This window comes from Vipera berus (assembly GCF_964194415.1).
Source record: "Vipera berus genome assembly, chromosome: 1".
Classification (NCBI taxonomy): Eukaryota; Metazoa; Chordata; class Lepidosauria; order Squamata; family Viperidae; genus Vipera; species Vipera berus.
This window is the reverse complement of record NC_138202.1, coordinates 271,303,535-271,319,362: the sequence shown is the minus strand read 5'-3', so window position 1 is coordinate 271,319,362 and position 15,828 is coordinate 271,303,535. Positions and strand designations below refer to the sequence as shown.

Here is a 15,828-nt window from a genome sequence, read left to right as displayed (position 1 = left end):
TGAAAAAAAGGTGATTTGCAACCGGTCTTCACACTTGCAATTGTCGCAGCAACCCCAGTCACATGATCAAAATTCTGGCACTTGGCAAACTAGCATCCATTTATGACAATTGCAGCGTCCTGGAGTCATGTGATCTCCATTTGCGACTTCCCCAATTGTCTTCCAACAAGCAAATGGGAGAAACTGGATTTCCCTTCATTCACCATGTGATTCCTGAAACGCAGTGATTTGCTTAACAACAGTGACAAAAAAGGTTGTAAAACTGGTCGCTACTCATTTAACAACAAGAAACAACGGATGGAAACTAATCAAGGAGAGAAGCAACCTAGAACTAAGGAGATACTTCCTGACAGTTAGAACAACTAACCAGTGGAACAACCTGCCTCCAGAAGTGGTGAATACTCCAACACTGGAAGTTTTTAAGAAGAGACTGGCCAGCCATTTGTCTGAAATGGTATAGGGTTTCCTGCCTGAGCAGGGGGTTGGACTAGATGACCTCCAAGGTCCCTTCCAACAACTTCTTCTTCTTCTTCTTCTATTATTATTATTATTATTATTATTATTATTATTATTATTATTATTATTATTATTATTATTATTATTATTATTATTATTATTATTATTTATTATTATTATTATTTATTATTATTATTATTATTATTATTATTATTATTATTATTATTATTATTATTATTATTATTATTATTATTATTATCTTGCTTAGCCACACAAATTCTGGTCCCTGTTGTGAGGACTACCTGCATTACCATGATCAAATTACAAGGCTTATATACTGTTATCAGAAGCCTAATACAAGATAATTATATTAGTAATTATTCTCAGCAGAGCTGCTTTTGCCTATAGTAGGAGTATATTAAATATAAAACTATAGGGCAGTGGTGGGCGAATCTATGGCATATGTGCCAGAGGCGGCGCTCAGAGCCCTCTCTGTTGGCACGCGTGCCGTTGCCGCCAGCAGCAGGTCCATCAGGCTGCCCCACCCAACACAAAGGAGGCGAAGTGGCTGACTAGCAAGCTCGAGGATAGGTGGTAGAACAGAGGTCACCAACCACTGTCAATTGGCGGACTGGAAGAAAAGGGAGGGGAAAGCATTTTACATGCGTGCATGCGGCTGCGAGCATGCACGTGCTGCAAATGGGGCGGGGCTAGTGCCTGCATGATACTCCCTAGTCCTGCCCCATTCTTGCGTGGTGCAGGGGCTTGTATCTGCACCCCGTGGCACAGCGGCAGCCGTTTTTACGCCTTGCAGCACGGTGGCCCATTTTTGCGCTCCTGGTTTTTGTATGCCAGAGGTGGCACTCAGAGGGGCCTCCCTGCCACCCCCCCAGGTGACCACAATGCTGATGCGCCCCTGGCACTTTGCGATAAATAAGTGGGTTTGGGGTTGCGTTTTGGGTACTCGGTCTCTAAAAGGATCACCATCACTGCTATAGGGAGATACATTCTGTGGATTTAATTGCCGCATAGCAGAGTGAGCACCTGTTACTCATCCCAGCTTCTGCCAACCTAGCAGTTCGAAAGCACATAAAAATGCAAGTAGAAAAATAGGGACCACTACGGTGGAAAGGTAACAGTGTTCCGTGCGCCTTTGGCATCTAGTCATGCCGGCCACATGACCACGGAGACATCCTCGGACAAGTGCTGGCTCTTCGGCTTGGAAACGGAGATGAGCACTGGCCCCTAGAGTTGGAAACGACTAGCACGCATGTGCAGGAGAACCTTTACCTTTACCTTACCTCCTTTCTTTCTAATTTTAAAATATTTTTTTAAAAAAAATACAAAAATTCCATTGAAATCTTCACTCTTGCACAAAATAGATTTGTTCACTAGCACAGCAGATGCCTACATTAGCTTAAAAAGGCCAAAAAACATGATATCATATGCTGCCTAGAAATGCACAGAAATTACTATCAAGATGGATCAAACTCAGAACATTTCCAAAGGAGATTCAATAAGTCGATAGAGAATACGTTTATTAAAGTTTGCCTGCTTGTAAATGCTACCGAGAATACAAAAATACCATTTGCTCTCATGACATGCTTCACACAATTCTACTGGCCACTCTGAAACTGGATGCTGGACTAGAAAACTTTAACAATCATCTATCAGCATTTTCTGTATGTCCTTCATTGCTAAATCCTGATCAGTATTAAGCATGTCACTGTAGTGGTATCATTATTGTACTAGGGGAGGTACTAAATGGGTCTTGTTTATATAAACATGAATTACTTTGAATATTTTCACAATCTCCCACAGCAGTAACAGGAGGGTCAATTTCATTATCTCACACAATCATTTATCTTATCTAAAATGCTTCTTCAAATTTTGAATTTACATTTACTCAGCTAATATCTACCCACTTAATCTGACAATATTTTGTCAATAATCAGCTTCAAAAGTTGAAAACAGCAGTAACTATACAGCCTTCTGGCTGCATTTAGGAAATTCTGCGCATATATTTGAAAGATACAAATGGACTTTTAAGGACAGATACATAGTGAAAAAATATATAACACTAAATAAGAATAATGCATATATTTGATTTAAATCAAAGCATTTGGAATTTTCAGAAATCTTGATTTTAATTATAAAATAACATATTTAGAAACATCCTTTATATTTCTTATTTTTAAGGTATTATGATATTTTGGTTATTGTTATTGTCTCTTATATGAGACTGTTGAGTTTTTTTAATTGTATCGTGATATTTTAACTATAATTTATTCTAAGTCAGAAAGAGCCTGTTTTGAATTGTAACAGGGTTGAAGTATATTTAACTTGGCTCACTCAGCTGGAAAGTTTTGGTCTTCCCAGAAATTCTCGGGGTCTGAAAAGATACACTTATACAGAGTAGCAGGTATTTTGAAGGCTTTTTAAAAAATTACTGAGTAGAGTTTGAAAATGAACTGAAACCCAATAAATATAGTAAAGCTCTGGCACAAAGAATGCCATTGAGTTACCTCCTTCAAGCATTTATGTTCTGCACTGACTAGAATGGCTGGATTTTTGCAAAAGGTGCACCATGTACCATGCATCAAACCGGAGGATTTCACAGCCTGGTTAACTGAAGACTATTTTCGTCTCAATTGCAGGTGCTCCGAGTCAGATGGACAATTTGTGTCGTCAATCATTAAGTGTCCTACAGTGGTTGGAAAGATGAAAGCCATCTCTGAAGAGGGTGAACATAACACAGTTAAACTACTTATCACAGAAACTATTTGTTTGAACTAAGTTTCACCTTACTGTTTTTCAGTTATTACTACAGGTCAGTCCTCAACTTACAACACTTCATTTATTGAGCATTCAAAGTTACAACTGCACTGAATAAAGTGACTTATGACCATTGTTCACACTTACGACCCTTGCAGCATCCCTGTGGTCATGTGATCAAAATTCAGATGCTTGGCAACTGACTCGTATTTATGATGGTTGCGGTGTCCTGGGGTCACATGGCCACATTTTGCAACCTTCTGACAAGCAAAGACAATGGAGAAGCCAGATTCACTTAACAACCATGTCACTAATTTAACAACGGCAGTGATTCACCTAACAACTCTGGCAAGAAAGTTCGTAAAATGAGGAAAAATTCACTTAACAAATGTCTCACTTAGCAACAGAAATGTTGGGCTCAATTGTGGTTGTAAGTTGAGGACTCCCTGTGCTTCAATATAAAGTCACATTAAGACTGAAGATTTCTCTGAAGAGCTACTCGTCTTGCTTCACAAATCTGCTATTGCAGTTTTGCTCTACCGTGCAAATACCCTTGCTACCTTGTTCCTTTCCCTCCATTAGAGGTAGTTCTTGATTTACAACTATTCATTTTGCGACTGAAGCTACAACAGCACTAAAAAAAAAGGCAGCTTGTGACATGTTTTCACACTTACAACCACTGTAGCACCCTCATGGTCACCTGACCAAAATTTGGTCTTTTGGCAACCAAGATGTATTTAGGACAGTTGGGACTGTTCTGGGGTCATATGATCATCATCTGTAACTTTCCCAGATGGCTTCTGACAAGCGAAGTTAATGGGGGGAAACAGATCTGCTTAACAACTGCAAGGTTGTAAAACGAGGCACAACTCAGCTAACAACTGCCTCGCTTAGCAAAGAAAATTTTGGGCTCAGTTGTGATTGTAAGTCAAGGACTACCTGTAGATGACCAGAATTTCTTTCAGATGGTCAATGGAGGAAGCAGAAAATAACAGCCAAGCAGACCTTTCCCCATTGTTTTTCTTCACTGGTTCCGTTTGATTTTCATGGGGAAAACGGACCAGACTCTTGCCAATTGCACAGTTATTCCCTGTCTGGGTTACTGAGGAGCTACAAAACCATCAAGTCAGCTTTTCCCTTACAAGACCTGAAGCAAAGCCAAATCACCACAGAAAGACTGAAGTTCCTCCCATGGGGAAGTGGAATCACGGCACCTCAAAAAAACCAAAGCAATCCATCACAAAATTACTATCACACTGCAGATGAGCAGGAAACAAGAACTCTCCAACTCTGCTGACACTGTGGAAATACAGAGGTATGCAGAACCCATGCAGAATAATCATGGAGGTGCCCTGAGAGGCCCAAGGAAACCAGTAGGGGGGGCTGTACCTCATGATTTTTTTATCAGAAAGTTTCCATTCCAAAATGAAAATTGAGTTTCAACTAAGTGGAGAAAGAGAAACATGTATCTTTTTTCAGAGACACATTCCTTTTCAGGCAGAGTTCTCTGCATGAGAACAACTGTTGCATAGAATATGGAGTAATTCAGATTTGTTAGCTAGTCAGTCTACTGCTAAGCTTGTAAGCCGCCCTGAGTCTTCGGAGAAGGGCGGGATATAAATGGAATTAAAATAAAAAATAAAATAAAATAAATTATTATCAGGGGACCATTTCTCATTAGCATTTTTGTAGTTTTTTTTCAGTAGGGTTTCAAAGATTATTTCTTGAAACAGAAAAAAAAACTAGTTTTGCAGATTACGTACAAGTAATAGCTGGTGAAAGCATAAGATCAACTTGGTCAGCGTAAGATCAATTTCCTCTGCAACCACATAGGAAAAATGCTCTTCCTACATTCATAAACAGGAAGTCCCTACACCCAGGAGACCGAAGAACAATCTAGTTCAAATGAACATTAATGTTTGACCTAAGACAATGCCTTTGTTGACTGCCAAACACAACAAACAGCAGGATTCTATGGAGTAAAACTCTTTGCTCACAGAAAAGAGGAAACAGATAGTTAGGACCATCTTTCCAGCATAAGCAAACACCCTGACAAATAAAATACTTTGGTTACAAAATGGCCATTAGCAGAGAATCCAACAATTATTTGGCTAGATTTTTTTTCTGGTGACCAAAGAGGTGCTTTGGATGTAAGTAAATGCTTTGTTTAAAATAATAATAATAATTAGCTCCTTTTTTACTGCTAAATTGCACTGGAATATCCATATATACTATCAAACATTAGCTTTAAGGGGGAAGCACTGGTTTCCTCTCAACAACCCCAAGAATCCTTGAAATATACAGGAAGGGCATTTACTTAACAGATATGGAATTTTTCAATGAAAGCTCTGGATCTTCTCCAATCAGTCCCCAGTGGCTAGTAGGAATAGCAGTCAAAATTGTTAGAAGTTTAGAGACAGATGGATGGAAGACTCAACTGTCCATTAGTGTTCTGTTCTATCACTTGTGAAACATAGATTCACTTTCTAAAAATATGTTCTTTAAACTAGCTCTTAATCAATCATAATTTTTTCGAAGCGTGCTACTGAATATACTTCCTCTTGGACATTTCTTAATAACCTTTAATAAGATTTTGTTAGTAAAACAGCTAAGCCTGTGTGATTGATTATTCTTGTGACTCTCCATCCAAACACAGAGATTTTTATAAAAGGATTGTGCTGTAATTGCTGACATCCATAGAAAAAGAACAGGCACTGAGCAAATTGTGGATCTCTTCATATAGGAGAAACTGCTCGGTTGTTTCAAATATCTGAATGCATTATAGTTTAATAATGCATACTAAACACAGATCTCTATCCAAGTAAAAAATATAGGTGTTCTTCAACCATTTTGACTAGCAATTTTCAGAAGTATTAATAATGTTTGACCAAATGTACTATCACATTAAAATGAGCTTTTGCAATATCCTCTCATCAAGCATCATACATGAACAATTGACAGATCCTGATTATTTGTTGTAAATCTCTTTGTCAGCATATATTCTGCCTTTTGTCCAGAAGATCAAGGTAGTTAAATGGTTACCCTTTCTTCCATATTCCCCACAATAACAGCTTTGTGAAGTAAGCTGAGCTGAGAGACAATGCCTGGTTGAACATCATCCTATAAGCTTCTATAACTGAGAGTGGAAATGAACCAGCATCTCACAACACGTTAGCCACTACACAACATCCACTGCTGCCAGAATGGCCATGCAACTGAACATCCAGGTTGGAGAAGGCCAATCTAGACTAAAGGCTCTCCAGCAGTTCTCATACCCAAACCCAAGATCTCTTCCAACTGTTATGCTGCAATACTTGCAGCTCATACAAATGTTTACTAACATGGATAAAGCTAGATTACTGGTTTACACAATTCCAGCAAAGGCAGCACAAGAAGGGGCTGATTTTGAGTTGAAACTGGTCATCGTGCAAATAGATGTTTAAAAAAATCCAAGTGTTATATACAAAAATAACTTACCACAAAATCACCACTAACAGAAAACACGTTTGTTTTATGCTTTCTTAACACCCAAGTACATAACAGGCAGATATTCCTTTTGAAGTTTTCAACTACCATTGGCCAATTCTTATAAATGGCAGCTACTTGTTCCCTAATGCTTTCCAGGTGGCTACTTTTGTCAAAGATTTGCTATGCAGCTCAAGAAATTTACTGCTCTTAAGAACAGCTAAGATTTACACTAGTTGATCTTAACACCTTGCTGAGCCAGTTATGTTGAAGAGGAACAGGAAGGAATGAGTTATACTTCCTATTCTGCTGCATCGCTTAAGTATCTAAAATACTCTCAACAGAGGAATAATTTGTAAAACAACCCTAAAACCTTAAGCTGTTAAACCCTAATTCTATGAATATAACAAAGGCCTATGAATGTTGTTTATACTTTATGTGTTTTTTGAAGGAAAAACAGCCCATAATTATAAAGTGTTCAACTGCTCTGAGTCATAATTACTAGGAGTGTCCCTGCATCTGTATCCTACAAAAATTGAAATGAATTAATAAACAGCCCACAGCAAAACAACTGCACGCTTTCTTAAACAATGTTCTGTGTAATGTGAATTATGTTTTATACACTTTCATGGATTCATTTACACTATGGACATATTTCTGATCAGAACAGGCATTGTGGAATTGATGGCACATATGTCTTTAAGCTAATATTTCAAAAGATACTATATTGATCAGTAATTGGAATCATATTATTTGTCAAAATCTTCCAAAAATGCCGATGTTTTATGTAATAATTAAGGAACTCTTAACATATATCTTACATAAAAGACTGTACATGGTACTTTAGCTTTTACAATTTTCATTTCAGAAGATCCAAAAAGTGTTATGTTAAAATATTTTATGGATTGCCATTGTGGTATGTTACCTATCTCATCGACAATCCGTTTGTTTGTATAAAACATATTAGGAAGAAAACAAGCATTGCACAATTAGAGTACACCAAAATATTTAATGTGGCTCAAAAGCGAAAGAGGAATGTGCAACAAGCAATTAGAACTAACTAAACGTACACGAACAATACAAATATACGGTAGGGAAACCAAAACTCGTAGTAACAAAATAAGAATGTGTAAAAAGAAGTGGGGCGTGGACTGTAAGGATCGACGTGCTACAAATCTCGGCAATAAAAATGTTTTGGGTTTGGTTTGGTTTTGTTTTTTCATCTCGCAAGTTCCGATTCGAAAAAGGGGGCCTTTCTGTAAGAATTAGTCACACGGAAACTTCGAAAATCTTTTTTGAAAAAAACCATCAAAAGTCACTATTTTCGAGAACTTCACGGAAAGAAAGGGCTGCTCCTTTAAGAGGAACTCTCGCCGAGCTCTTGCATCCTACTCTTCGTTGGCGAGGGACCCCGAGTAAGGGTGGTCTGCCTTGTTAGAGGTTGGCACCTCAACCATGTTGTTTCGATCAACGCCGGATTCTCTTCGAGCCACGAAAGCGTTCCTTCTCTAGCTCCCGCTTGGGGGGGAAGGGAGAATCGGCCCAAAAGATCGCCTTCTCCAGATTTCCAGCTCCACTTACCGCTAGCCTCCGCCGAAAGCGTGGAGACTGAAGTCTGGCCCATTCTCGCGTCCCGGAGGAGGGCCGGGATCCAGCAATCAGGCGGCTCTCTTGGTCCTCTGGTCAGCTTTCCTCTCGCCCAGAAACTTCCGAGAACTCATTTCAGCTTCTCCCAGCGCTGGCTCTAGCTAGCCTTAGCAGTCTCCTCCGTGCAACTTCTGCCTCCTCTTGCGAGCTAATTGTAAATCCTCCTCCTCCTCCTCCTCCTCCTCTTGTTGCTGCTGCCGCCGCCGCAGCCCAACTCAAACTGTTCCTGTTCAGCCAAATGCCTGTCATTCCTCTATGCCAGGGGTCTTCAAACTTGGCCCTTTTATGACTTGTGGACTTCAACTCCCAGAATTCCTCAGCCAGCCATGCTGGCTGAGGAATTCTGGGAGTTGAAGTCCACAAGTCATAAAAGGGCCAAGTTTGAAGACCCCTGCTCTATGCAGATGGGGGGGGGGAAGAGAGAGAGAGAGAGAGAGAGAGAGCAAAGGTCGTGTGGAGGGAGTCCCTATTTGGGGCAGACACGCCAGGCTGACTGGCGGGAAGCGTCCCCGCACAGCAGCGATTCGCTGCAGTCTGTAACTCCTCTTAACTCCAGCACAAAAGGAGCCAACTTCAGGCTTCGGTGAGAAAGTGTGAATGAGGTTCTTCGTCGCGGCGCTTCATTTCAACCGGGTCTCTTGTTCTTTAGAAAGTGCTTGCTACCGCTTCGGTTCCCAGGTTCAAAGGGGTGGGGGTGGGTTTTTTTTTTTGTAGATTAGAAGGTCGTTCTTGGGTCAGTTATTTTTTTCTCTCGTCACTCCCTATTTACTGTTGCGAAACTTTTTTTGCTATTTTGTAGGGTTTGTTTTTATTATAATTATGTTAGAGCCCCCCCCCCACACGCACCCCTATCCTGAGTCGAAACAACCGCATTTTAACATTTGTCATCTCTGACAACTTTTCCTGGAAGTGCTAAACCTCTACACCAGGTTTCCCAAAGTGGTCATTATCTACCTCCAGGGGTCAGTGGGATTATCCAAGTGGTCAATTATTATTTTTAATATTTGTTGTATATGTTATTTGCAGTGTTATTTATATATAAAGTAATTTTAAAATTATTTTCATATAATAAATGTTCGGGGGTTGAGAAGCATTCAAACTTCATAAAGGGGTCAATGAGTTGAAGACATTGGTGCCCTGTGCTCCAGATCCTTAATAGTTTCCTAAAGAGAAATCCTGGACTGAAGATTAAGAGCAATAGAATGAGATACTGTATATCATGCAATTTTATGTTGACCAAAAGACGAAGAACTCAATGGTTGATTCACTTAGACCGTGTTCCATTTTCAAATATTGAGATTTTGAACAACCATCGATCACCAGAACCTTTAATTAAAAAATGAATAGACTCTGATGCTCAAATAGCTCTTAAATGCAAAACAGACCATCTCAAAAATCTCTATCCCCAATGCTAAAACAAAATTTTGCACAGAATTTATTTAGTAATGAAGAGATCTGAGAAAAGCAACATCTAAAATTAATTTTGTAAACCGTTTTCTTGATAACTTCTTTAGAAATCAGTTAGTACAAATTGGACTTTCTAAGTTACATCCAATGCAAATAATTTTTGTGGGCAAAATGGCTCAGTGGCTTAAAGACACTGGAATTGTTGGTCAACAATCTGGCAATTTGAGCCAACGGCACCGGATGGCAGAATGAGCTCCTATCATTTGCCCTTAGTTTCTGCTACCTAGCAGTTGGAAAGTATGCAAAATGCAAGATAGGCAAGAAAATGGTAAGTGAGCACCTGTCCAGCCTAGACGAGTTCAAATCATCAGGACCAGATGGATTACACCCCAAAGATCTCAAGGAACTGGCAGACGTGATCTCAGAACCACTGAACTATATTTTTCAAAGATCCTGGAGCATTGGGGAACTACCAGAGGACTGGAAGAGAGCTGATGTAGTTTCCATCTTCAAAAAAGGGAAAAAATAGATCCAGGAAACTACAGACCTATCAGCCTGACCTCAATACCTGGGAAGATTCTGGAAAAGATAATCAAACAACAAATCAGCGAACACCTTGATGCAAACAAAGTCATCACTAAAAGTCAACATGGGTCTATCAAAAACAGATCATGCCAGACAAACCTTATTGCATTCTTTGACCAAGTGACAAAATTAGTGGATCAGAGGAATGCTGTAGATATAATTTACTTGGACTTCAGTAAGGCATTTGATAAAGTAGATCACAACCTACTACTTGATAAGATAGAAAAATGTGGGTTAGATAGCATCACCACCAGATGGATTCGTAGCTGGCTGACAGGCCGTACTCAGTGTGTGGTCCTCAATGGAACTGCATCTACATGGGAGGAAGTGTGTAGTGGGGTGCCCCAGGGCTCTGTTGTTGCGATTCAGGGTCAGCCTGTGGGTTCAGCAGTTGGGTCGGACGATTCAGAGGAGGAGGAGGAGGAGGGTGTTGGAGAGGTTGCTGAGGGGGTTGGAGAGCTTGCTGATGAGAGCCCTCAGCCAGGCCCCTCCCACCTGGTCACGACGCAGACCCAGCTGTGTGAGCCTGACAGCGTGGATGAAGATGACCCACAGCTGACCCTGTTCAAGGACGCCCGACGCAGGAGGCAGTCAATCAGGAGTAAATAGAGGAAGGCAATGGGGCACCTCAGAAGGAGGCAGAGAGAAGCCACGCCCTGAACTGCATAAAAGGGGAATGCGTGGGAGGGCTGGTTTGCTGAAGGCAACCATTTGAATAGTTCCTGTTTCATGGTTCGTCTTTGCTCTCTTTGCTCTCTTTGCTCTGTTTATGTTTTTATGTTAATAAATTTGGCAGGCTTAGTTCCAGCCTCTTGCCTTCTTGTAAAAGGGGTTGTTCCTGCCTTATCTGCAGGGCCGGTAGCAGGCTGGTACAGAACATCTGTTCTGGGCCCAGTGCTCTTCAACATCTTCATCAACGATTTGGATGAGGGGATAGATGGGGAACTCATCAAATTTGCAGACGACACCAAGCTGGCAGGAATAGCTAATACTCCAGAAGATAGGCTTAAAATACAGGAGGATCTGTACAGACTCGAATACTGGGCTCTATCTAACAAAATGAAATTCAATGGTGAATTTCTACACTTAGGCAGGAAAAATCAAATGCACAGGTATAGTATAGGTGGTACCTTGCTCAATAGTAGTAACTGTGAGAGGGATCTCGGAGTCCTAGTAGACAATCACTTCAATATGAGCCAGCAGTGTGCTGCAGCTGCCAAAAAAGCCAACACAGTGCTAGGCTGCATTAACAGAGGGATAGAATCAAGATCAAGTGAAGTACTAATACCACTTTACAATGCCTTGGTAAGGTCACACATGGAATACTGCATCCAGTTTTGGTCACCACGATGTGAAAAAGATGTTGAGACTCTAGAAAGGGTACAGAGAAGGGCAACAAAGATGATTGAGGGACTGGAGGCTAAAACATAGGGAACGGTTGCTGGAATTGGGTATGTGTAGTTTAATGAAGAGAAGGGTGAGGGGTGACATGATAGCAGTGTTCCAATATCTCAGGGGCTGCCACAAAAAAGAGGGAGTCAAGCTATTCTCCAAAGCACCTGAAAGCAGGACAAGAAGCAACGGATGGAAACTAGTCAAGGAGAGAAGCAACCTAGAACTAAAGAGAAACTTCCTGATAGTTAGAACAATTAACCAGTGGAACAACCTGCCTCCAGAGATGGTGAATGCTCCAATACTGGAGGTTTTTAAGAAGAGACTGGACAGCCATTTGCCTGAAATGGTATAAGGTGTCCTGCCTGAGCAGGGGGTTGTACTAGATGACCTCCAAGGTCCCTTCCAACTTATTATTAAGTAGATAAATAGGCTCCACTCCAGTGGGAAAAGCTAGCAGCATTCCATATGGAAGTGGGAGCTGGCGCCAGGCTTGCACAAACACAAGGCGAGATTAGTCAGACGACCTGCCATCCCCCAAATGCTGCTAGCCAGCTGGTGCCAAGCTAGTTCGCCCCCTCTGGAATATTGTGGATAGCGCGCATATGTATGAACAAAATGAACTAGCAAACTTAGGCTGTCAGAACTACAGTACTCTGTGGTAAAAAGCATTGCAGACTGCCCTAGCTACGTATGTATACTCTGTGCTAAACAATTTGCAATAATTTATCAATAGAGAATATATGTAGCTCGGGCTTGAACTGTGGAGTCCTGGGTGCTCTCTGACCTTGGTTCTTTGCTTGCAGACATTTCATAGTTACTGGACTAGGTAACATCATCAGTGTTGAGTAATGAAATAATTGAAAACAAACAGCCAAGCTCAAAAAGCACCACTTTCATTACTACTGGTCAGGGCTTTTTTTCTCATAGAATGCTCAGAACGGAGTTCCGGCACCTTTTTTGGATGTAACCTTGTAGGGTAGGCAAGGCGGGTTGTATGACATGTGTGAGTTCCGGCACCTTTTTCTTTTACAAAAAAAGCACTGCTACTGGTATTTAAATGTATGTGAGATGAATAGTAGTATTCCAATTTGTCTCTTAGTAGCAACAGAGTAGGGAAAATGGCTTCTTTCCACAACTTGTTTCTGATAAGGTAGGTTTTATTTCTTTTAAGCCATCACTGAAAACATTCAAAAGGAAATGGTGCCTAAATAAATGCCTATAACCTCCACACTATATAAAGACACCCTTAAACTGAGTGCAACTCCTAATGATTACATCAACATGTAATATCATTTTCTAAGCAAAGGTGAAGATGCCTTTGAGTTCAACTCCTGATAATTACAGTATAGGGACATCCAGATAATGTTTGTCAGATACAAGGCAATTGTAGCTTCCCAGTAATTTCTCCCATTGTGTTTTTCCAGCTTCCCAACGTAATATCTCCTCTTGGTTTCCCATCCTAACCAGCCTGGCATTACTAGCTTTCCAGGTCTGGGTAAAGTTGGCTAGATGCTGCCACCTGTTGAGATATAAGACATTATGGAATAGCCTATGTTCAAAGAATCCCTTTTAACACTCATAAGAATTAAAATCCTGTAAGAATTTTAAACATTTGTTTTGTTGTTGTTAGCTGTGAAGTCGTGTCCGACCCATCGCAACCCCATGGACAAGGTTCCTCCAGGCCTTCCTGTCCTCTACCATCTTCTGGAGTCCATTTAAGCTCACGCCTACTGCTTCAGTGACTCTATCCAGCCACCTCATTCTCTGTCGTCCCCTTCTTCTATTACCCTCAATCTTTCCCTGCACGAAGCTCTTCTCCAGTGAGTCCTTCCTTCTCATTAGGTGGCCAAAGTATTTGAGTTTTAACTTCAGGATCTGGCCTTCTAAAGAGCAGTCAGGGTTGATCTCTAGGACTGACCAGTTTGATTGTCTTGCAGTGCAAGAGACTCGCAGGAGTCTTCTCCAACACCATAGTTCAAAAGGCGTCAATTCTTTGACGCTCAGCCTTTCTTATGGTCCACCTTTCACTGCCATACATTGCAACTGGGAAGACCATAGCCTTGACTATACGCACTTTTGTTGACAGAGTGATATCTCTGCTTTTTAGTGTGCTGTCTAGATTTGCCATGGCTTTCCTCCCCAGGAGCAAGCGTCTTTTAATTTCTTGGCTACAGTCCCCATCTTCAGTGATCTTGGAGCCCAGGGAAATAAAATCTGTCACTACCTCCATTTCTTCCCCATCTATTTGCCAGGAATTGAGAGGGCCGGATGCCATGATCTTGGTTTTCTTAATGTTAAGTTTCAACCCAACCTTTGCACTCTCCTTCTTCACCTGCAACAAGAGGCTCTTTAGTTCTTCTTCACTTTCTGCCATTAGAGCGGTATTATCTACACAACTTAGGTTCTTGATATTTATCCCGGCAATCTTAATTCCAACTTTTGATTCATCTAGCCCTGCCTTTCTCATGATGTGCTCTGCATATAGGTTAAACAGGCAGGGCGACAGTATACAGCCTTGCTGGACTCCTTTCCCAATTTTGAACCAATCAGTGGTTCCGTGCCAAAGAATTGAGTGCCAAAGAATTGAGGCCTTTGAACTGTGGTGCTGGAGAAGACTCCTGCGAGTCCCTTGGACTGCAAGGCGATCAAACCGGTCAGTCCTAGAGGAGATCAACCCTGACTTCTCTTTAGAAGGCCAGATCCTAAAGTTGAAACTCAAATATTTTGGCCACCTAATGAGAAGGAAGGACTCACTGGAGAAGAGCCTCATGCTGGGAAAGATTGAGGGCAAGAGAAGAAGGGGACAACAAAGAATGAGGTGGCTGGATGGAGTCACTGAAGCAGTAGGCTTGAGGTTAAATGGACTCCAGAAGATGGTAGAGGACAGGAAGGCCTGGAGGAACGTTGTCCATAGGGTCACAATGGGTCGGAGAAGACTTCGCAGCTGTTGCTTCTTGACCCACATATAGGTTTCTCAAGAGACAAATAAGATGGTCTGGTACTCCCATATCTTTAAGAACTTGCCACAGTCAATGAAGCAGAAGTAGATGTTTTTCTGGAACTCCCTAACTTTCTCCATGATCCAGCATATGTTGGCAATTTGATCTCTAATTCCTCTGCCTCTTCGAAATCCTGCCTGTACTTCTGGTAGTTCTCGATCCACATACTGCTGGAGTCTAGCTTGTAGGATTTTAAGCATAACTTTACTAGCATGAGAAATGAGTGCAATGGTGCAATAGTTTGAACATTCTTTGGCACTGCCTTCCTTTGGAATTGGAATGTAAACTGATCTTTTCCAATCCTGTGGCCACTGTTGAGTTTTCCAAATTTGCTGGCAAATTGAGTGTAGCACTTTTACTGCATCGTCTTTTAAGATTTTGAATAGCTCAGCTGGAATACTGTCACCTCCACTAGCTTTGTTGTTGCTCAGTTTTTCTAAGGCCCACTTCACTTCATATTCTAGGATGTGTGGCTCGAGGTCAGTGACCACCTCATCGTGGTTATCAGGGACGTTAAGCTCGTTCTCGTATAGTTCTTCTGTGTAGTTTTTCCACCTCTTCTTAATCTCTTCTGCCTCTGTTAGGTCCCTGCCATTTTGGTCCTTTATCATGCCCATTTTTGCATGAAATGTTCCCTTTATCTCTCCAATTTTCTTGAAGAGATCTCTGGTCCTCCCTATTCTATTGTTTTCTTCTATTTCTTTGCACTGTTCATTTAAGAAGGCATTCTTATATCTTCTACCTATTCTCTGGATTTCTCCATTCAATTGGGCGTATCTTTCTTTTTCTCCCTTGCCTTTCGCTTCCCTCCTTTCTTCAGCTATTTGCAAAGCTTCCTCAGACAGCCATTTTGCTTTCTTGCATTTCTTTTTCTTTGGGATGGTTTTAGTTGCTACCTCTTGTGCAATGTTGCAAACCTCAGTCCATAGTTCTTCAGGCACTCTTTCTATCAGATCTAATTCCTTAAATCTATTTGTCACCTCTACTGTATATTCGTCAGGGATATGATTTAATTCATACCTGAGTGGCCTAGTGCTTTTCCCTACTTTCTTCAGTTTAAGCCTAAACTTTGCAACGAGAAGCTCATGGTCTGAGCCAC

The 15,828-nt window shown here is 41.1% G+C and overlaps 1 protein-coding gene across 3 annotated transcripts in view; it reads right to left on the bottom strand.

The window, feature by feature from the left end:
- The window catches only part of PHACTR2 (phosphatase and actin regulator 2), a 123,381-nt gene that overhangs the window by 61,607 nt on the left and 45,946 nt on the right, over positions 1 to 15,828 (bottom strand). The window contains exon 1 of one of the 3 annotated variants that reach the window (XM_081312578.1): positions 8,278 to 8,479. The exons of the other annotated variants lie outside the window; for them this stretch is intronic. Within the exon in view, the coding sequence (XP_081168704.1) occupies positions 8,278 to 8,320 (43 nt within the window). The 5' untranslated portion in view covers positions 8,321 to 8,479. Of the gene's footprint in view, positions 1 to 8,277; positions 8,480 to 15,828 lie in introns of those variants that run through there. 3 annotated transcript variants of the gene reach the window in all.